The sequence below is a fragment of the Ceratotherium simum genome, chromosome 3 (genome assembly GCF_057802395.1).
Source record: "Ceratotherium simum simum isolate JZ-2026a chromosome 3, ASM5780239v1, whole genome shotgun sequence".
In the NCBI taxonomy this organism is placed as follows: domain Eukaryota; kingdom Metazoa; phylum Chordata; class Mammalia; order Perissodactyla; family Rhinocerotidae; genus Ceratotherium; species Ceratotherium simum.
The window spans coordinates 32268812-32292188 of NC_141902.1; the positions used below are offsets into that span (position 1 = coordinate 32268812).

Sequence of the window (23377 nt, forward strand, 5' to 3'; positions counted from 1 at the left end):
TAGGATTCTAAAAATTTTCCAAATAATCATTATGATCACCAGTCCATGCTGTTCAGTAATGCAAATATGGCAGGTGTAGGTGATTGAGTTTAATTTCTTTCAAGCCCAGGATATATTAGAGAAGCTAGAGGATTAGGGAGAATAAATACCCAATATTAATTTATCTTCTTGTCATATGTTCTTTCTCTTCAGAGAGGAATGTTTGAAGTTTACTTTATCTGTTTAGAAATTAACTTCAAAGAATGCATATAATGCAATAAAAGAAAGACAAGGGGGATTTTCAGTTGATAAAAAGTTTTACATACATTGGATCTGCTTATGTGAAACTTCACCGTGATTCTAAAAAATTATTTTAAAAACAATGTAATAATTATTGGTTGATAACTAATTGAGCATCTTTTTAAGAAAACTCTTTTGTAGTGTTCTAAATCTTTCTCTCCCTGTTCCTTCTCTCCATCAGTTTTCTTCATTCTTATCTTTTTCCTTCCTTCATGATTTCTTCCTAGCTATCCTGCTATGAAGGTAAAAGCCTCAGACAGTAGGTGTATATCTGGGTAAGGAGTTGTGAGATTGGATCATAAATATCAAAAAGGAGAATTGGGGTAGCAGAACAAAGTGTTCTTCTGTTTCTGTGCCCATTGCTTTATTGCTCTAGCAGTGAAGTGACTACACTTACTTTACAGGACTCCTGAGCATGGAGTATTGTTATCACTCTAGAAGTCCCCAGGGGGCCACTAAAGGAATAAAAGTTTACGAGATTGTGGTGCTCACTGCCCCCAATTCACAACTGTCCATTTGGATTGGCTCATGTGCAGAGGAGCACAATACCTAGCGCTTAGTAGGGGTGCAGTAAAAGGTAGTTCTCTTCCCTCTACTTCTCTTAGAAAATGTCCCTTTATCCACAGCAATCTCTGTGTAAATCTTTCTTCTTGCTATTCAGCGTTGTCCTTATTTACATTGCTTTGCACTGTACCGGCCTAATCTAGTAATTAGAAAACAGAAAAAGGATGCGAAGTCAATTCACAACAGCATATGACCAATAACCAGACGTGTAACCTTACTATTAAATCATTAAAAATGCAGAATAGTGAAAAAGACTTTTACTTATATTGGCCACTATCTTATAAATTGATAATACCCAGAGTGGGTGAGGGAACAGGATAACAGTCATTCTCAAATATAAGGCAGGAATGTAAACTGATAGCACATGTTAGAAACAATTTGGTGATATTTATCAAAATTTAAAATGTACATATTGTTTGAACAACTTCTGTAAATCTATCCTACAGAAATATATGCTCAAATGACTAAGGATATATCTTCATGGTTGTTCATTGAAGCATTGTTAATAATTGACAAAATTTGGAACATTCCTGAATGTCCATCAATAGAGGAATACTTAAATTGTGTGTCATATTTAGAAGTGGCTCTGCCTATACTGACATAGAAGATAACAACAATGTATTTATGAAAGAAAAAAACATGATGCAGAATGGGAAAAAAAGTTGCGGAATAAAATTTACTGCTTGCCATTTTTATAAAGGTAAAACCCTACACACGTGTAGGCATGCACACGTGTTTCTGTCTGAAAGGAGACAAACCTCCATTTCTAATGATGGTAACTGGGTAGTAGAATTGGGGAATGAGAGAGTATTTCACCTTTTTACTTTTTGGCATTTTGTATAGTGTATATTTTCTTATTACAATAGCATTTATTGCTTTTGTAATTAAAAATAATAAATTCACAAAAAGAAAATAGAAAAAAAAAATAACAGAACAAATATTTCTGTGAACTCAATTCTCCAAAGGCAGAACTTTATATATCTTCAATTCCGAGCTCAATACCTGGGAAACGGGAGTCATTTAACAAATGTGTTCAACGAAGGGACCCTTGCTTATTCCAGTTTGTGCTCCCATGACCAGGCTGGCCAAGACTTGGGCAGAAGCAATAAAATATGACCTGAGAGCCCACAGAGCAATTCTCTTCCTTTTTCGCCAGTTTGGTCCTCAAATTTCCTTTTTCCTCCTTTTTCCTGCCCCTGACACTTTCTACTCACATCCTGCTCGGCCCAGTCTCTAACCAATTTCGGAAAGATCTGAATATATACTGAAGTCCTGGACCAGACAATTTTTTTTTTTGTGAGGAAGATCAGTCCTGAGCTAACATCTGCCAATCCTCCTCTTTTTTTTTTTTTTTTTTTGCTGAGGAAGACTGGCTGTGGGCTAACATCCATGCCCATCTTCCTTCACTTTATATGGACACCGCCACAGCATGGCTTGCCAAGAGGCGTGTCAGCGAACGGGATCCGAACTGGCGAACCCCGGGCCGCCGCAGTGGAACGCGTGCACTTAACTGCTTGCACCACCGGGCCGGCCCCTTGGGCCAGACTTTTTAGCCAACTGAACTCTCACTTGGTCTGTTTATTAGTCCAATGTGTTTATTTCACTCTTCGTTTTTTTACCCTGTCTTTACTTCTTATTTTTTGCTTGTAATTTGTTTGATATTTTCCTCCACTTCCTAACTTCAAAACATATTACAAGTTCCAATATTCAAAACAGTATGGTACTGGTATAAAGACAGACACATGGACGAATGGAACAGAATAGAGAGCCCGGAAATAAATTCACGTGTATATGGTCAAGTGATCTTCAACAAGAGTGCCAAGACTACAAAATGGGGAAACAATGGTCTCTTCAACAAATGGTGTTGGGAAAACTGGATATCCATATGCAAAAGACTGAAATTGGGCCCTTATCTTATGGCAAAAGCAAAAATCAACTGAAAATGGATTAAAGACATAAGATCTGAAACTATAAAATTCCTAGAAGAAAACTTGGGGGGGAGAGCTTTATAACATTGATCTTGGAAGTTATTTCCAGGTTGTGACACCAAAACACAGGCAACAAAAGCAAAAATAGACAAGTGTGACTACATCAAACTAAAAAGCTTCTGCATAGCAAAGGAAACAACCAACAGAGTGAAAAGGCAACCTATGGTATGAGAGAAAATATTTGCAAACCAAATATCTGATAAGAGGTTAGTATCCCAAAATATATAAGGAACTCCTACAACTCAGTAAAATAAAAACCTGATTAAAAAATGGCCAAAGGACTTGAATAGACATTTATCCAAAGAAGACATACAAATGGCCAACAGGTAGGTGATATGATGCTCAACATCATTAATCATCAGGGAAATGCAAATCAAAACCACAATGAGGTGTCCCTTCACACCTGTTAAGATGACTGTTATCAAAAAAAAAAAAAAAAAAAAACCCAGCAAGCATTGGGGAAGATGTGGAGAAATTGGAACCCTTGTGCATTGTTAATGGGAATGTAAAATGGTGCAGCCACTATAAAAAACAGTATGGAGGTTCCTCAAACAATTGAAAACAGAACTACCACATGATCCAGCATCCTATTTCTGGGTATTTATCCAAATGTATTGAAAACAGGATCTCAAAGAGATATTTGCACTCCCATGTTCAATGCAGCATTATATTCAATAGCTAAGAAGTGGAAATAACCTAAATGTCCACTGACAGATAAATGGATATAAACAATGTGAAACACACACATAACCTGGAATATTTACTCAGCCTTAAGAGGGAAATTCTGTCACATGCTACAACATGGATGAGCCTTGAGGACATTATGCTAAGTGAAATCAGACAATCACAGAAGGACAAATAGTATATGATTCCATTTATATGAGGTGTCTAAAATAGTCAAAGTCATAGAGTCAGAAAGTTGCCAGAGGCTGGGGGAGAAGGAAATGGGGAGTAGCTGTTCAATGGGTCTAGAGTTTCCACCAGGTAGGATGAAAAAATTCTAGAGATTTGCTGTACGACAGTGTGCATCTAGTTGACAATGCTGTACATTTAAAAATTTGTTGAGGGTAGAGTTCATGTTCTTTTTTTTTTTTTTCACTACAGTAAAAAAAAAAAAAAAGCCTTCCAATCCATAAAAAAAAAAAGAAAGAAAGAAACTTAGGACGTATATCCAGTCATTGTTCATTGTATTCCTACCATTTTAGCTGGTTTTGAAAAACCTGGTATTTCACAATTGAAGAGAGACTACATGGAAACTTAGAAGTATATTTTTAAGGATCTAGTCAGAAGTAGAGAATTTGCCATAAATAGGGGAGAGAATACAAATACCTTGACTTTACCACTGCCTACCCTTTTTCAGGAGGCAGCACTGCATTTCAGAAAACTCTTAAGGTTTTAGTCCAGCTAAAGGTAACACACTCTTTCCAAATACCTGCCATGCCATGTCATTAGACAAACTTGCAAGGGTGGTGGACATCTTTTGCAGGAACAAAATTGCAAGGATGGTGGTAACATCCTTTCTACAGTTCAGCCTGGTCAAACAATGAAATGGGGATGGATTTGCTTGTTTTTCCCAATGACAGACAATCTCAGTCTCAATCCCTCTCTCTCTCTCTCAGTTCTCTTCTGGTTGCTCTCTTGCTTTCTTTTAATAAGCTATTAGAAAAACCTGCAGTTCAACCTTTTCTTACATGTAGGTAGAATATGTTACCCATGGTTTTCAAAACCCTAACTGGATAATTTGGTGAATGTTTGTTTGAAGACATTTTTGCTACTCAGTTGTGATCTTGTCATAAATTTGATTCCTATGCCTGTCTCCTTGACATCAATGTATATGCCATGGCCAAGGTTGTATCAGATTGTATCAAGGTTGTAACAGTCACTATCCTGGACATGTAAGAATAAATCTAGTCAGTTCCCAAAGCCTTTCTTCTTTTGAATTTGCTTTGCAGTTAGTTCAGGTGATGATTTTATTTACTTTTTTTGGTTCTTTTTAGCAATTTTTCCAATGTGATTTTTTAAAATCACTAAGCTCTGCAAACTTCTTGAGGGCAAGGGCTTGATCTGTCTCCATCACCTCTGCATCCTCAGAGTCCAGAGCAGTACCAGGCACACAACAGAGGCACAGCAGAAATATGTTGAATAAATGAATGCATAACTAAATATTTACATAAAAATTATGTGGGTTACCTTAATTTTGTATTGGACTTTTAAAAATCATTTCACTTTAAATTTGTGTTCTGTATCTAAGAAAAAGCTGGAAATTGCATTTCAAAAAAAGATATTAGATTCTACGTAATATCTTTCTCTTTTGCTTTTGCTTTCATAGAAAAACGAATAAAAATACTAAGTACCTTCTTTATTTCTTTTTAAAACTCCTGAAATTCTCTATACCCCAAGAATTTTTCTTCAAGGTAATGTTAAAATTATTAAACATATTAGACTGAAAAATCAGATTTCTCTTTTATCTTGATGCAAGCTTAGTATTTGCTGTATTTTAGGTCTAATGGTTATAAAAAGTATCCATTATGAGCAGGGAAATGAAAGGTAAAGGGCTGGCAATAATTGATTCAGGATAGATCAATAGATAGGTAATTAGATAATTTGGACAATTAGACGGTCTTGGTTGGAATAAACTCATATTATTCCTTATTGTTCAACCGGCAAGAAACTCAGCTAGTTTAGTACCAATATAAATTTAGATGTTTGTTACTATTTAGTCTTGTCTTCATTATATATTGGTAAATTTATAAATACCTAAGTGGAAGGGGAAACATAATTGTTTAGTTTGTTTTTTACCCAGCAAAGTGCTTTAAAAAACATAAGATTTGGTGGTTTTGTGTGCATTTCCTGTTGATTTTTGAAGCCATGCCACATGAAAGAAAAGAATATTTTTCCTTTAGTGGCCACTGTGTAATATGTTATTAGGAACTGATTTGGCTTACTAGGTTTAAAGAAACACAAAACTATGAAAAGCTCTCCATGGAATACTCATGAAGATTGAAATAATTGGCGATGAGGTAATTGGAGTTTCTAAAAAGATTGGAAACATTTTGATATACATATATATTACTATAAAAGAACAATTTTAAACAATTTATAATTAAAGCTTCATGTACAAATTATTGTATTGTTTCTATTAATAAAAGCACAAATATGAAGCAACCTAACTCTCCAAAACAGGGAAATTTTATTTAAATACTCTATTCAGGAACTATATTAGGTGCTTTACATAGATTACGTTGTTTAATTTTTAGGATAAATTTACAAACTGAGTACAGTCAGCCCTGCTTCATGATTAAGCAGTTGAATTCCCAGAGGTTAAGTCATTTTTCCAAGGCCGTATTACTGGTAAACAGCTGAGTCGAGATCACAATGATCTTTCCCCTAAACCGCTCAGTGGATGATGCAGCCGAGAAGGTTTGAGGCTATGCAGTGACTTAGGAAGTAGCAACATGGAAAGATGCCAATGATAAGTGGAAAAGCTGGATATAAAATTGCACATATGTTGCAATTACAACTTAAGACATGTTTGAATAAAACATCAGAGTAAAATATTATAAAGATTTTAGTGCTTATGTTAGACTGTGGTGGAATTTGGGGTAGTGTTTTTCCTTTATTTTCTAAAATATCTATTGTTGTGGATAAGTTACTTTCAAATTAAAGTATTGTTAAAATAGAGTGACTGTAGCATCAGTTTAGTTCATCAATCAAAGTATCTGAAAATCTTAACGTTTTTGGTATGTTTCTGAAAGATTGCATGGTCGTTTGAGTTTGCATTAATTTTATTTTTAAATTCCAGATCATCAAGTTATTGGATGGAAAACGATCTCAAACTGTGGGAATCTTGATATCTAGTTTGCATTTAGAAATGAAGGATATCCAGCAGGGTAAGTCTTCTCCATTACTTTTTTTTCCAACTTTTAAATTTTTCAGGATTTTATTGTGCAAAATTTCAAACATATAAAAATTTAGAATGCCATAGTGAATCCCATGTACCCAATACCCAGCCACAAAACCATCAACTCACTCTTGTTTCCTCTGAAGCACCCTCCCTCCACCAACTAGATTATTATGAAGCAAATCTCAGCCATTTTGTAATTCATATGTTAAAAATGTTAGTACAATGCTAAAAGATAGAGATACTTTTTCAAGCATGACTCCAGTGCCATTATTATGCATTTAAAAACATTTACAGTAATTTCTCAATGTCATCAGATATGTAGTTCTAATTTCTCTGTTCATATACTCACTAATTCATCCATTTGTTTACAGTTAGTTTGAATGAGGATCCAAACCAATTTCATGCATTACCTTTGATGTGTCTCTCAGGTGTCTTTTAATCTAGAAGTATCTACCCTTCATTTTTTTTTTAGTTTGTAACTAATCTTTTGAAGATAGCAAGTCACTTGTCCTGTGGAGTTCCCCACATTTTAGATTTTGGTCATTGCATTGCCAAGTTTTTATTTATTATGTTATTCTGTCCCCTGTGGTTCCTGTAAACTGTTAGTTTGATCTAGAGACTTAATCTGAGTGACAGGAGAGTACTTCATAGATGCTGTTGTATATTCTATCAAGAAGTATATAATATCTGGTTGTCTCTTCATGATGTTAGTGGGCACTAATGATCTTTGCCTAGTCATTATTGTTAGAAATTTGCAAAATAATGCTATGCTAATTCCATCATTTCTTCTTTATCAGCTGGAATACTTCTACGGAGAAACACTTTCTTTCTTTATCCACTTAGTTGTGTCATTGTTTCTTAATCCCTTCATCTTTTCAAATGATGCTATTTCAACTTGGTTATCTTTGGCTCAATTTGAAATAAGATATTTAAAGACAGGAAATTTTACTTTTATATTTTTTTCTTAGTCGCTAGAAAAGTAGACCAAAAACTATCTTATGTTTTTGAAATCTGTGTCTTGCATGAAAACAATACTCCCTTTTCTCAGTAATCAATTAAATGTAAATCTTTATGTTGACATGTCATTGATAATATTTTCTGAGTGGTAATACAGTCTTTCATAGATGGTGTCAGTAGAGGTTAGCGTGGGTTTAACAGTGGAGACGCTCTCAAACCACACTGCCCTTCAGGTTTCAGTCTGTGTTGTCTCAAAGTTATTTGACTCGGGTACACAGCAGAAGGCTCCCATAGGTTCTGAACTGAAAGACACATAAGATACTTTTACACACTGCTTTTCCTCTCAAAGGAGCTTTGTTAAGGTCTTAAAATTTTGCTTTATTGCAAACATTAAAAATTCCACGCAAAACTAAAAATATCTTGAATTAGATGATAGTCACAAAGTATTCAAGTAAGCTGTCTATTTTTAATATTTTAATATTTAAGCTTCATAGAACTGAATATGTATGTTTGAATATTAAACATCAGAAAATGTTGCAGTAGTTGATTTGAATCTAACCTAACACTTTAGGTGTTAGATCTTCTAGAAGAATTGAGTTTCTGGTCAATTTAAACCAGGAAACTGTGATGCTAGGGCAAAGGAAAAATGAAAAAATAAAACAAAAAATATTGGCAGGAAAGCTTATAGTTGTTTGTCAAGGAGATAACTTTTTGGATGCAGTCATTGAAATTAAAGAGGAATCCTTCATGTCTAGTGGCAGAATCTTGTCCTAAACAACAGTACTCTTTATAAGCCTGCTGAAAACTGAGTATGCTTGGTTTCATCAGCACGGTGTGTACCTCTAGGGATATGAGTCTTCACAATGGCAACAACACCTTAGCTTTTATTCAGTTCTTTTTAGGCATGTCATGCTGTAGTATATCAGATTGCCACATGGATAAGAGTCATTCCAGCCATGTGACATTACAGGTGCAAACTCAGGGCCATAAACCTTCTTTCTATGGTATTCCAGACTCATTGGATCGAATGCTCATTGCGAGTTGAATGAGAGATTAGTTCACCCAGACCTTTTCCAATATTCTACTCTAGACAAGAACATGCTTCGATGAAGCAGAAGTGAACTTGCATTTTAGCATTGGAAATGTTGATTGTGGCGTCACAGACTTCTAGGTCTTGTGGGCACCATTCTTAGTTCTTTCTCCTGCTTCAAGCACTTCTGTCATCCACCACAGAGTTGGCTCCTAAGTTGTAAAAAAAAAAAAAAATAATCTCTAGTCCGTGTCTTCATTTAGTAATACATTCCAGATGAATATGGCAGTATAACCCAAGCTTAATTTTTCTTTAGAATCATTTGACTGACACTGGCATCTGAAGGTCACTTAGGAGCCCGGGTTGTGTCAGTTACATTTCATTCTGAGTCCATGTCTGGTCGTGAATGGAATGCACTTGGCCTTGTGTTGTCATCCTGATGAAAGGACTCCCTGTGCTGACATTGGCCTAAAACGTTTGTTTTAACATGAGGGGGGCTGCAGTGAGATCTGATTGGGGCAGGCCAACTGGCGGCCAGGCAAGGTCGCACAGCATGTCAGCCCTGGTGAAATGACCACAGTTCAGAGACTGTTCTTCAACCCTCTGGTCATATATTCATCTTTGTCAGTACACAAAGACAGATGCACTGACTAAAACTTCCCAAACTTACAAGGAGCTGATGTATAAACCAGAAAGCTTGGGTATTCACTTAGAATACCCAAGAAAATTTTCCTGTCATGTTATCATATCTGTACATCATTACCTCCATATTGTTTGTCTCTACTTGGCATTATATATTTGTTTATGCTGTTTTCCCCCTTCTAAGATTATAGCTTGGTCACCTTGATAATAGTTTTAATTATTTCAGTTCACAATTGCCTCCCACTGATGGATAATCCAGTTTTTATTGGTTCGATTCTGAAAAAGTAACTTTCTTCATCTGTAAGGTGGCCACTTCTCTGTTGTCCACTAGAACATTGCGTATAATGTATAGTCAAGATGTGGGTTTTGGGGGCTCTATACCTCAAGATCATACAGACACCAAGTAGCAGAGCCGATGTTTTGTTCCTTTATATCATGTTACATTTCTTTGCTAAAAATTTCTCTGAGAATTAAGCATTGTTTACAACTAATTAGACTAATGTATCATGTATAAAAGTCATTCAATAAATGTTTTTTTACATTTAATTTGATTTAAAAAAATAACATAGACTAGGGGCTGGCCCTGTGGTGTAGTGGTTGGGTTTGGCGCACTCCTGGTTCACGGGTTCAGATCCCAGGTGCAGACCTACACCACTCGTCAGCCATGCTGTGGCGGCGTCCTACATACAAGATAGAGGAAGATTGGCAACAGATGTTAGCTCAGGACAACTCTTCCTCAGCAAGATAGGTAGGTAGGTAGGTAGGTAGATACATAGATAGATCAGTCAGTAAGTAAATAAGTAAATAAATAAGTAATTTAATTCATTAAAAAAAAAAACATAGACTAAACTTTAGACGAGATGGAATCAGAATGTCGTGTATTCCATTCCAGTGCATTTGGGCAAAACTTCCTTTCCTCCTTCCTTCCAATTCTTCCCTCCCTCCCTCTCTCCTTCAGTAAACATATATTGAATGCCAGCTCTGTATCAGGCGCCATGACTACCATAACACATAAAATCCAGACTCTAACATTCTCTAGAGTTCACGGGACAATGGGAAGAGATGTACAAAGCAGCCCAAGATTACAGTCGAGTTGCCTGTGAAACAAGAAAGAGCAATATCTTGACTCCTCCTGTAAAGCTTAGCTTAGAATGAGTCTTAGAAGATGAAATGGTGGTCATCACACAGAGAAGGAGCTTTTCCAGTTGAGGAAAGAAGGCGTGTGAAAAGGAATCGCACAGCTAGAGCATATGGATTACATGTGAATGTGGGTTGTTTCGGGCGTAGGGCTAGAAAGACAAGTAGCATTCAGACCAGGAAGAGCCCTGAATATCATCACACAAAACTGGGACATGATCCTATCAGTATCAGGGAGATGAAATTTAAGAGGGGCAGTGCCGTGATCTGATTTTGAGTGTAGAAATATCTCTCATGTGGAAGACCTCCAAGGTCTTCAAGTGGCCTCCAAGGCCTTGCGTGCTCTGGCTGCAGCCTGTATCTTCTGCTTCACGTGACTGTCCTTGCTTCCTCTCTCACTGCCCTCTAACCACAGTGGTTCTCTTTGATTCCTTAACAAGGCCAAGTGCTTTCTTCCTTCTGGGTCTTTGAAGGCACAGCACATTTTAAATGAACAACCCTGCACATTCCCTCTGTTCGAAACGCTTTTCCACCCCACTCTTTATAGCTAGCTCCTTTTCTTTGCTAGGTTTCAGGTTAAGTGTCACCTCAAAGAAGCCCTCTCAGATTCCCCTTCCCTAATTTGTTACCCTCAGTTAATTCTTTTATATTTTACATAGCACTTAATATTTTATTGGTTCATCTACTTATGTTTTCATTTACATCTACCACCAGAATATACGTTCCAAGAGGGAGATTGCTCACTGATGTGTCCCTAGCACCTTGTACTGTGCCTGGTACCTGGGTGATGATCATCAAGTGTATGTCGAACGAATAAACAAACATAATATTGAAGGCAGATAAATCTGTGAGAAAGGAACTGTGACTGTTGAGATAATAAATGTCAAAGGCCAGAACTAAGGCTGTATCTGTAGAAATGTAGATGAGGAGACTATATACAATGGATTTTTGGAGAGAGAATTGCTACAGTTAGCCACATCAGATGCAAGCAGTGATGGAGAAGAAGTCTTATTGGTACCTTGGGTTTCTGCCTTCAAAAGAATGTACATAATGGTGCCAAAAATATAAACTGAAATTGTACGAGGAAAAGCATGGGAAGAAGCAGAAAGGTCAATTCTGTTTTGGAAGATTTGAGTCTGAGATGATTGGAGATATTTAAGCTGAAGTGTTCAAGGAGCATCTGAAAATTCTAGCCTGATGCTAGGTAGATAGGGCTAGGTTAGAGATAAAACATCCCCAAAAAGGTAACATCTTTATCTATTTCTCTCTACCCAAGATGTTGTTGGACATCTTGTAGGAGAAAGCCAAATCCCTTTACTGATTGAATTTTAAAACACTGCATGATTAAAGGCAAGACCTTGGTTGTGGAAGAAGAATGGTTTCAGGAGACTGACCATAATGCCCACAGTACTTGTATTTGGTCCAGGAGAGATTCTGAATAAGGGATCTACTTCTTGCTGGTTTTCCATCTGCTAAATTGGATGACTCATATTTAAAAGCATTTTGGCATCCTTGGACATAGTGACTGCCTACATGATTGCAAATTAGAGTTTTCATTCCACGTTAGTGATTTCCTCTTATTCTTTCCCAGGGGAGATGGAAAATTGCTGTTGACTATTCTTGATATAAACCTCCGTACGCATTGCAACAGACTAGGTGCCAGAAACCTCCTGGCATTCGTTTGGAATTTCCCGTACACTCAGAATTCATATTTATAATATTTAATCTAACATCAAAATAAAACATTTTTCAGTTTTACTAGTTCCTACTAGTCCAGAATCTCAGTTTGGTGGTTCAGCTGTATCAAAGACTATCCTTCTGTTTAGAAACCTCAAATCAAAATGTAAGAAGATACCAGTTCATTATATGCCCAGAGTCTAAAACCTAGATATGAGAATGCCCACTAGACTTTGCTCCTTTTACCTAATAATTTCTAGAAACCTCTCTCAAGGTTTATGCTAGTTGTCTAAAACATAATGAATTTCACCAGACATCTGAAATTCACCAAGAATTGTCTAGGGCTCTCTGGACGAACATCGTAGTTTTAGCCTAGAAGATCTTATAATCAAAGGCAGTTGGTCTCCAAAATTTTTATTGTGTAGTAAAAAGTTTTAGAGTATACTTCTCAAGGTATGTTTTCTAAAACAAGTAAATCATGTAGATGAGTGACAGACTAATATTCACATTATAAAACATATGCAAAAATATGAATTAAAATGAGATTAATAATATTTTTAAGTGTCTTGCTAATTTTGATGGCTTTGGGTTCTCATTAGCTAATCTCTCAAGGCTCAGTATATAAATAGAGTGAGGCTCTTTATTAACAATTGTGGATTTAAACCCGCATTTCAAACAGTCTTTTGGTAAATTGTTATAATTTATGGAGGTCAATGTCTTGGCAAATCTGACTTGTCCTTGCTTTTAACTCATCCCATGACGGATGAAGAACTTATACTAGCAATCAAAGTGTCTGCTCTGCCGTTTTCTTATTGTTGATGGATTATTTTTAATCTGGGGTTTCTCTGCAGGAATCTTTTGAAGCCAACTTGTTTATTGTGTCAAGTTTAGTTAAAACCAGATTTTAGCATCAGAAAACTTCATTTAATTGGGCCCCTCCACATCTAATATTTTGAAAGTAGAAGAACAAGTAAGGATGCCACGTATGAAGGAGTTTACCCACCAAAAGTGGTGTGTGATCGTGACCTGCTGGCATACTGAATGAAGGTGCCAGCATCAATCAACTTATTAAATATCGGCAGAGCTCAATTAAAAAAAATCTTTAGATGATTAGAAACAGTAGCTCCAGGACTTCCCTTTCTTTTCCCACCTTCCTCTCCTCCCACTGAGTGTAAAACACCTGAGCTACAGGGTTCCCACCCACCTCTTTCTAAACCACTGTACATTCCTTCCCTCACAGAGCTGAGTCCGGAAAGCAGAGGGTGGCATTTCTTTGTACTTTACCTTCAGGCAACTGGCTGAGACCATCCAATCTGCCTGGAATGTAATTTTGGCTTAAAAGAACCAGAACTAATGGAAGAACAGAAGTGGCTTAACCCAAACTGTTTCTCATTCCACTGCCCTATGGAGAATAGAGGGGATGAAGGAGGGGAAGTTTTGTGAATTCTATGCCTGTGCTCTTCTTTGAGGTTTGAACCATGGACAATGTTAATTGCACCTATAAAATGGCGCCTTGGGCACCTTCAGGCAAAATAGTACATGCCTGGACTTAGGCGAGAATTGGGATTTTTGCTTTATAAGACTGAGTGATTTTGAGCTTTTGGAATAGATTAGATACGTGTCCCTTTTGGGATTGTCATTTCTCCCACCTCCTAGCCAGCTCCTGTTTACTGTGTCGTTTATCCTTGCTTCCAGTTTCCATCGAAGCCAGAATTAAGGTCTGTACCAGCTAACATGACACCCTAGCAGGCATTTAGCAATGTAGATAAGATTGTAAAACATATTCCCTTGATACCTCTTATTCTTTACGCATCTGGAGGCAACTTTTATTTGTGTTTCTTCATTCTTCATGTCTTTGATTTTCCCTTTTGAGTGAGTTCTGGCCTGCAGTGTAAAATTATTAATATCTTTTCAAGAAAATCAGACTTTACTGTAGATTTTATTTTATTTTTGTATTTTCTTTTAAGATAATGCCTTTTCAAGTTTCAGGCTTCTTTTTTCTGGAAAATCTTTTTGCTATGACTTCAACCGCAATTGATTATTGTGAATAACTGCAAATAGTTAACAGATTGAAGCAGTATATCAGAATTAAGTATTAGGGATAATTAAATAATAGTGAAGTTATGGATGTGTTAGTATACAAATGAAATTTTCGTAGCATGGCCTGTATATGGTTCCCACTAGGAGACTGCTGATTAATGTAAAAAGCATGTGATGGCATTTAGAGACCAAGATTTCTATATAGAATGTTTGGGATTGTTGGTTCATTTTTTTTTTTTTAAGGTGGTGAGAATTTTAGGTGGAGTGATTATTTATAGCCCAACACCTATAAAGGATAAAAGAAGTACGATCATAGTCCAGAAGATCTGATTATGGAACTGAGCTTGGGAAATCAAGCTGTGTGACTTCATGCCTTAGTTTCATCACCTGTACAACCAAGGACAGCAGTAGCTCCCACCTCATACAATTAAATGTGAAATACTTAGAACAATGCTTGGCACTCAGGAAGCTCCCAATAAATGCTAGCTATTACTAATTTGTTAAGTGTTAAGCCCCAATAAGGTCTGCCTGCTGTCCCCACCCTCTGGTGTAATGGGCAGAGATTCCTTTAAGCTGCTTAATAAATGGTGCCCTTAGCATTTCATCTGGATATGTGCTGGAGCAAGGCTTTGCATGTACCTATGTCTACACAGGCGTGCCTTGTGCCAGCTGGAGGTGGGACATAGTGGCCGGTAAGGAAAAAGTGAGGCGTACCGCGGCAGGGTTATAGGATAGCTGTGGCCACGGTGAAGAGACTTGGTCACAGAGCTCTCAGTGGGGCAGGTTCTGGGCAGCTCCTGCCCTGGCCTCTGAGTGGTTCTTTCACCCTCCAGACTTCTGTCAACCTCATTCTTTTCACCTCTTGCCCAGTTTTATCATGCACTTGGGCTTCCCTCTCTGTACTGGCCTCTAGTTGGGAGTGAGACTGTGGGGAGATGTCCCTGGTCTGCCTTTCTTCAGCTTTCAGATTCTACCACTTCCTCCTTCCATGACCCCACATCCTTGCCTTTTCCTTGGTAGACGTCAGGGGAGTTGGTTTGTGGGAGATTTTTAGGAGAGGTTACCTGAGAGTTTTAAAAATGCAGGGCCTTCTATGTTCCTTTCCCCATTTGTTTTCTTTTCCTTACAAATTGAGTATTTATCAAGCCCTAAAAATATCAGTAATTTGGGCAAAACAGCTAAGTTTTGTGTTGGCTATTGGGAAGTTAACGTTGTTAACAAAATAATTTCTCTTAACGGAGTCAAATAATCCTATTAATCTTTGCTTTCTTCTGCTGAGAATAAATCTAGTCCATTTGCAAATGATTCTGAAACACCACTTTGTGCAAGGTATCCTGTCAACCACTTAAGCAGCATAAAATGGGCTACATAGAGATTATTTTTAAACCAACATCAGCCAAAGCTTGGTAAACCAGCCCAACCCTATCTGTCTGGGACATCTTCCCCACCTTGGGTGATCAGATTTACTTTGGCTAACCTAACAGACTAAGCAGTGTGCCGTTCCTACCTCAATCTCCCACGTGTTCCTTGCCCAAAGGTACTCCTTCAGTCGAAAAGAACAGCTCCCTTAAGTAACTGCTTGTTTTTTACTAATTAGAAGGCCCTTCAAACAGCAAACGCAGTCATTCTTTGTTTATCTGGACACGGTGCACTTGAGGATGGAAAAGTATTCAGGGTTAAAAATGGCTGGAGGGCTGAGAGAATTCCTGCATGTTCTTTCTGCTTCCCCTGGTCTTGTGAAAAGCCGGCTCCAAACTGGGGAGGGAATTTACCCGTTGCGTAAGTCCCTGACCCCGTGCCTGTGCCTAAAGCAGGCACGGGGTTTTTATGTGCGCCTGTTCGTTTGAATTTGTGATACTGCTCTGCTTTTCGTCCTTGCTGACGGTTATTATATCTTAATGGGCGAAACACTACTCTAATGATCCCTGTGTATAGAATTCTTGGAGTACAGAGCAGGCACCAGAGGACCACATAAAAATGTTTGCCTCAATTTCCCTGCAAACAAGGAGCCCAGAAACCAGACTTGACCAAGTAACAGATTTTTAAAGGTAAAGGAACCCAATAAAATTACCAGCTTTTCACAGCGTGTGTCTACTTCCTTTCGACATATTGTGAGGTGTAGGTGAAATATTCTAACTGAACTGACAGTGTGAGCGGGGATAACTAAGGAGAGAGGCAGATAAAAGTAAAAACCACCAGCGATGATTGATATTGCAGTAGCAATGAGTTGTTGGGGTCTCCCCTTTGTGGATTTGACACTTCACCTTTCTGACACCATCTGCAGGAGTGTTGGTATAATGAGCCCTGTACAGATGGGAACAGGAGTTAGAATTACTTGGAATTACTGTATCAGGGCTTTGGGGCATGCTGTAGAATTGCATAGGCTGGTGTTTGCTTATTCAACTCATAAGATAAAAGGTGTGTGAGTGTGTGTGAGAGAGAGACAGACAGACGGAGCAAGAGAGGCAAAGAGAGTATTTTTAAGAGTATAAAATGGAGGGCAGTACCTGATCCTGGTAACTCCAAAAATATTTTAATCAGTGACTGGTTTCTTTCTACATTGCAATCATCAGTTAACTAATTCATTGGGTTCATGTAATGCTTATAACTTTGATGGTGAGTGCCTTCAGGAATCGATTCTCTAATACGCTGTCCCAGTATTGGGAGAATAGAGTGATCAGACGTTGATTTTGGCCCTGTGTAGGAGCTTAAGCTGTTTTTGGTGAGGAGGACGCAGAATTATGTATGCACAGGACAGCTCTCCTAGGAGTCCTAGGACTTATAATACTTTTTTTTTTACTTTTTAGACCGTTGGCTAATAACCTAACCTTCCCTGACCACTCAGTAGGATAGAAATAATAGAAATGATTTAATTTCCTTAAGCTCCTGGGCCCAACGAGATGATCTCTTCATAGTGCTTCTTCCACCTCTGAATTTGATTTTACTTGTTTCTTTTATTTTTAAGATCCTTTCACAGGGGAGGAGAAACCTCAGTGGAATACTTGGTGTTGGCCCTAAATTAATCTCTCTCCTTCTTCCTTGACCAGTCGTTTTCCTCTTCCCTCATTCCTTCCCCAGGTCCTGGGGGGAGGATCCACAGGCATGTCCAGCTCTGAAGCTCCTGCACCTGTTTCTGTGGGTAGCAGAAAGCCTCAGAGTGGGCTTCGAGTCCAGTTTCCTCAGTCCCAGAGCTAGTGGTGTCACCCTGTAGTGCTCTGCAGTGTCTTTCTCCTCTGTCCTGTTCTTTCTGTCCACAGTACTCAGGTTTTTGCCAGCTCTTGCCCACTGGAATAGGTTCTAAACCAGTCTTTCCAAATTTTGGCCTGTCCTGTGTAATATAACTCTGTCCAATTTACTCTCCTACTCGTAACTGCTTGATGCCTCCCTGCCGTGTATCAAGTGTGTTATAGGCTCTTCATCGTGGCATTCAGAATTCCACATGCTCTTCCTCCAAACTCTAATTAATGCTCTCTTCAAGCCAAAATGGAACTACCTACCTGCCTTTGCCTGCACGTTCCATGAGCCCATCTGCATCTGATGCTTCCACTGGAATGTCTCACATCCTTCCAGTTGATGTTCACTGGCACTTGTAAATTTACAGATTGTCATTGCTTGGAATGAATTTGGCTTAATTAATGGTGATTAATAAATGAGTGTTTCAGGTGTCTGCCTGAGGCAACATAACGGTTGAATTTTTACACATAACCTTTTTTCCTAAAGTGATAGTGCTATGTAAACCATTTTTGAAGGTTAAGAATGAGGGGAAAGAAAATTTCCTTATTAATGAGAAAATTCACTTGTTCAAGTTCCTTATTTTTTGGTATGGAATATTCAGGTAAGCAGTGTATCTATACTGAGTGTGTGGGTGGGGCATGATCATGCACCTCTACTGGCTAAACCTAGATTTTTTAAATAGGGGCAAATGGGGATGGGTAAACAACTTTAATTCAGATATACCCTCCCTCATAATATAATATTTTCATCTGTCAAAATCGTATTTCTTTTTAAAGTGTGTCTTGGCCGGCCCTGTGGCTTGGTGGTTAAGTGCGCGCGCTGCGATGCTGGCGGCCCGGGTTCGGATCCCGGGTGCGCATCGAGGCACCACTTCTCTGTCCAGCCTGAGGCCGAGTCCCACATACAGCAACTAGAAGGGTGTGCAGCTGTGACATACAACTATCTACTGGGGCTTTGGGGGCAAAAAATAAATAAAATCTTTAAAAAAAATAAAAAAATAAATAAATAAAAAAATAAAGTGTGTCTTTTCTTTTTCAAGGCCCCATGCTGTCTTTATCAAGGAACTTTTTCTGATACCCAGCAGAAGGACTCGCTCTTTGGGGTTCCCGTAGCATCCATCCCATCCACAGACATTTATTTTATTCCTCTTACACCCCAGGTACTATGGTGGGTGCTGAGGTTATCAAGATGCGTAGAAATGATCCCTGACTACAGGGCTTTCACAATCCAGTGTGGGAGGGAAACTGTTATGCAATGTACCATAATACAGGTTCTTAACGTAGACTCCCCTCACCCTTTGTAAAGTATGAGTGCAATGCCATGGAAGAGGAAAAAAGAGCGAGCACTTAATAATCCGAAGGTCAAGGGGTGTCCTTCCAGGGCAGGAAAGCTTCCACCTGAGCCTTGGAGGATGAGGTGTGGAAAGGCAGGAAGCCATAGCACATTCAGGAATGGAAGTTGCTCAATGTGGCTGGAGCACAGGGTACATGGGACAAGTGGAAGTGGTAGGTGATGAGATTGGAAGTCTGGCTTGGGGCCAGGAAAGGATGGGCTTAAAAATCAGACCAAGGCATTTGGACTTCACCCAATAGTTAAAGGAAAGACATCTGAGGTATTTTAAACATCAGAGTAAAATTTGGAGACCCATGTTTTAAAAAAATAACTTCGGGGGTATGATGAAGGGTAGATTGATGAGAAAGATGGAAATTAGAGATAAAAATTAGGTTAACTTTCTGAATGGACTCCAAAGTATCTTTTTTTTTTTTAAAGATTTTATTTATTTCTTTTTCCCCCCAAAGCCACCGTAGATAGTTGTATGTCATAGCTGCACATCCTTCTAGTTGCTGTATGTGGGACACGGCCTCAGCATGGCCGGAGAAGTGGTGCGTCGGTGCGCGCCCGGGATCTGAACCCGGGCCGCCCGCAGTGGAGCACGCGCACCTAACCGCTAAGCCACGGGGCCAGCCCGACTCCGAAGTATCTTAAATTTCCCTTAAGACATTTGGTACCTTATTTTTGTAATTAGAGTTATTTGTGCATGTACCTTTTCTATTAATAATGCTTCCTGAAGTTGGGCGTCGAACAGGTTTTGAAGGACCGAAAAGGTTTAATAGCAACTATTCGTATCTGAAACACTCAAGAATTCTGGAAAGCTTCATTTGTAGCACAAACTACTCGGTAGTTGTAGTCTTCTATCTCTAATTCTTTCCAGATGTTAAAGGAGATAAGGCAAAAACAAGCATTAACACACATTAACAATGTGTCTATTTAAAATTGTAATAGTCATAGTTCAGCGGTATGATTTTGAGTTCATACTGTGCTCTATGCACTATGCCAAGCATACAAATTACCTCACTTAATATTTTCAGTAAGTGGTATTAGCCCCGTTTTATGGATATGCTGAGGCTCAGACAGTTTAACTTGCCAGGATCACATGGGAAGTTTTGCTCCCTCCATAACAGTCATCTTGATCTTTTTCTAATCTTTGAGCTTGTTCCTTCATCAGAAAAAGGAACTTGCTTTCCCAGTTACTTCTCCCTGGAATGCTTTTCTCCTAGACATTCACAGAACTGACCTCTTCAGCTCCTAGCTTAAATGTCACCTCCTCAAAGAAGCTTTCACTGACCATCCTACCTAATGTTGCTCATTTCTCTACTTCACTTTCTTCCTAGTATCTCATTATCTGAAACTATTTACTTGTTTATTTTCTATCCCTTAAGCTAGAGTGTAAATTTCATAAGATCAAGTACTTTGAATGTCTTATACCCTTTTGACAGTATATTCACAGCATTTTAGAAGTTTCTGGAACTTAATACACCATCAACAAATATTCATTCAAGCGATAGGTGAATGTAGGAATAAATGTCTCATGCTTGTTCTCTGGTCTCATCCTCCCACATGTTTTCTTCCTGCTACCTAGCACACTGCAGGGGACTTGGCTGACCATATAACCTGTCAAACTGTGTATCTGGGACCCAGACTGATTAACTTGTAAAAACCAAATATTTGCCCAAGATCATTCTCTTTCCCATTAGTTAAGATTACTTGATTATATCTAAGCTACTAGTTCATATATAGTACGTAGGATGTATGATTAGTTGAGAAATGGACATTTCTGATAAACGGTTGTTAGAATTTTACCTTTTCTTATTACATCCACGTTGGCTGACTTTTGTAGGAGAATGTTTGAATTTATATGACATAGACTTTGTTTCTGGCTATTTTGTTCTTGTTTTTTAAAGCACCAGACATTTAAAAATGCCTGATCTATCTAATAAGTTAGTGAATTCATATTATCTCCATGTACAAAATAGCAGTCCTGGGAGGATAAATTCTTTCATTCTTTCCTTGAACTACCTTTTTCTTTTGTAGTCTCAGATTGGTCTTTTCAGAAGTGTAATTTTCCTTTGTCTTGGTGGAATCTGAGACGACTTACTTTGTCACTAGCATAGTAACCTCTTCTCTTCTCACTACCCCACCGATCTAGAAGTAGCTTGCTGATTACCTCCTAAGTTAGAGAAGGTGCGTGTGAAGGAATTTTAAGTACATTTCTCAGTGTTCTGTGAAGTTACATGATCTTAGCTCAGTTAATTAACTTTGTTAAGAGTGTATAAAGGGGTTCATGTGATTCTAATCTACAGAAGAAGCACAACAGTTTGACAGCAACTTGCCCTTTACGTTGATCCCTACCTTCTCCGAAAACCGTGGTGTAATGCCAACGAACAGACTAATGGTTGACGAGCAAAATTTTAAGGCATTCTAAATATCACTGGTTGGTTTAATAAAATGAATTAGCCTGCCACGGAGAAAATTTACTAGTGTGCTGGTTAATTTCACAATGTAAAGTCAGAGAAGGGAGGTGGGTTTGAAGGAACAAACCTTATTAGTTTTGAATAATTATTTAAAGATGTGGAGCTGCCTATTTCAAACACTTTCATTGCCAAATCCATTAAGGCTTTAAAAATCTCAATGTTTGTATCTCAGTATAGATGGGAAAGAATTTCTCTAGATGAAATCTTAAGCTTATTAGTTAACAGCTAAATGATTTAAAGATACAGAACAACAAGTAGAATCCTAATAAAACCATGGGAATGAGAACTTGCCTTAAGACTGGCTCATGGGAGGTTTCCATAATCTTAATATGCCATTGATGCAATTATTGCCTTTTTTTGTCTTTTTAATCCAAACAATATGTTTGCAGTGGCCATGGTAAGGTGCCTGAAATCACATGCCTGAATTCATTTAATTTGCCAACATTGTCTTTTTTCTTTCTCTCTTCCTGGTAATGGGCAAGAGTCAGTTCTGGTGCATTAGGTACTAAATCTCTTCAATTACCAGCCGGGAAGAAAGATTTAAAATTGGGCCTCAAACCTACAAACTGATTTAGTTTTAAAGCACAAACACTTCTCCTGTGGAGCCTAAATTAAACTGCAGAAAGGACACTGAGCTTGAGGAATTAAACTAGGCAGGGCCAAGGCTCAGGCCAGCAATAGGAACCATTTTGGTTTCTTTCGTTGGGGCCCCGTTGGTGCAAAACAAAAGGGAGCAGGGGCATGCTGAAAGTAAGTGCAATGTTATACAGTCATAAAGACGTTTCGGTCAACAATGGACCACCGATGTGATAGTGCTCCCGTAAGATCAGTACCGTACAGCCTAGGTGTGTAGTAAGCCTCCAGAAGGCTATACCATCTAGGTTTGTGTAGGTACAGTCTAGGAAGTCCGCACGCTGATGAAATTGCCTAACAATGCGTTTCTCAGAACGTATCCCCGTCGTTAAGCAACTCATGACTGTACTGCTTAGAAGCTAGACCTGGAGTAAATGCTGGTGTGGGGAGTCTAGTCAAACCCCTTGTTTTTTTCTCTCTTTCTTTTTGGGTGCTCGGCAGCCATTTTCAATGTGGATGACTCTGTGGTTGATCTGGAGACCCTGGCGGCCTTATATGAAAATGTGAGTATCAAAGACCTACAGAGCCAGAATTTCCATATTTTCATATCTTTACTAACTGAAAAAATGTTAAGGTCTAACAAATGGTTGTATGTGACTCCTTCCACCCGAAAAATCACTGAGCCATTCATGTTCTTTGGCAACAAGGTTTTTGACATAGCATGGAGGAGATGAAGGCACAGAAGCACAAGCTCAAGAAAGCAGACATGAGCAAAGCACCAGATACCCCTACTGTGGTATCTGGGTTAGGAGATCTCATTGCACACCTGCAGTGGAGGGTAGTTCAAGGTGGAGACCACTTCTATGCCGCAGAACTCAGCCTGTGGCTCTCTGTCAGAGGGAATGAGGATAAGCTACTTGCTTAATGTTGGTGTACACCAGTGTCTTCCTCTGAGGAATGGGAATGCTAATACCAGCTTGGATAATTACCTTTAGTCCAAATGAGCTGATGGCATTGAATGTGAGAAGTAATATAGGATGCTGAGTATGTGTTTTAGATTTAGAGTCAGACAGTCAGTCTTAGGTTTGAAGTCCAGCTCTACCACTGACTGCTGAGTGACCTTGGGCCTGTTACTAAAACTCCTTAAGCCTGTTTGCTCATCAATACAATGGGGATTATAATTGGCTCTACCTGGTTTTGTGTGAGTATTAAAAGAGAATTCAATATATGTAGCAGTAGCAATGTATTTTGAAAATAAACAGCGCTGTACACATATGTGGTCTTTAAATTGGGGTTATATGTGGAAATAACCAGAAGAATTGGCAGGCTGTCCTGAGAAGATGACACAGGAGAGTCAGAATTCCCATAACTGTTAACTGTTCTGGTTCACTGACTCTGTTAGGATTTGAAAACATAGATTGAACCAGCCTCCCTTTACTGAAGTAATGGTATTTCCCAGGAAGCTTCCTGGAGCTCTATAGTATGCTATGCTCACCGAGCTCAAAAAATGATTCACTGCAATACTTATGCCCCCTGGGAC

The 23377-nt window shown here is 38.5% G+C and overlaps 1 protein-coding gene across 1 annotated transcript in view; it reads left to right on the plus strand.

Moving 5' to 3' along the window:
- LOC101404257 (formin-1) overlaps window positions 1-23377 on the plus strand; it is a 273413-nt gene that overhangs the window by 107489 nt on the left and 142547 nt on the right. The window contains 2 exon segments of the mRNA XM_004421375.3: window positions 6634-6721; window positions 22339-22400. Of these exon segments, the coding sequence (XP_004421432.2) occupies window positions 6634-6721; window positions 22339-22400 (150 nt within the window).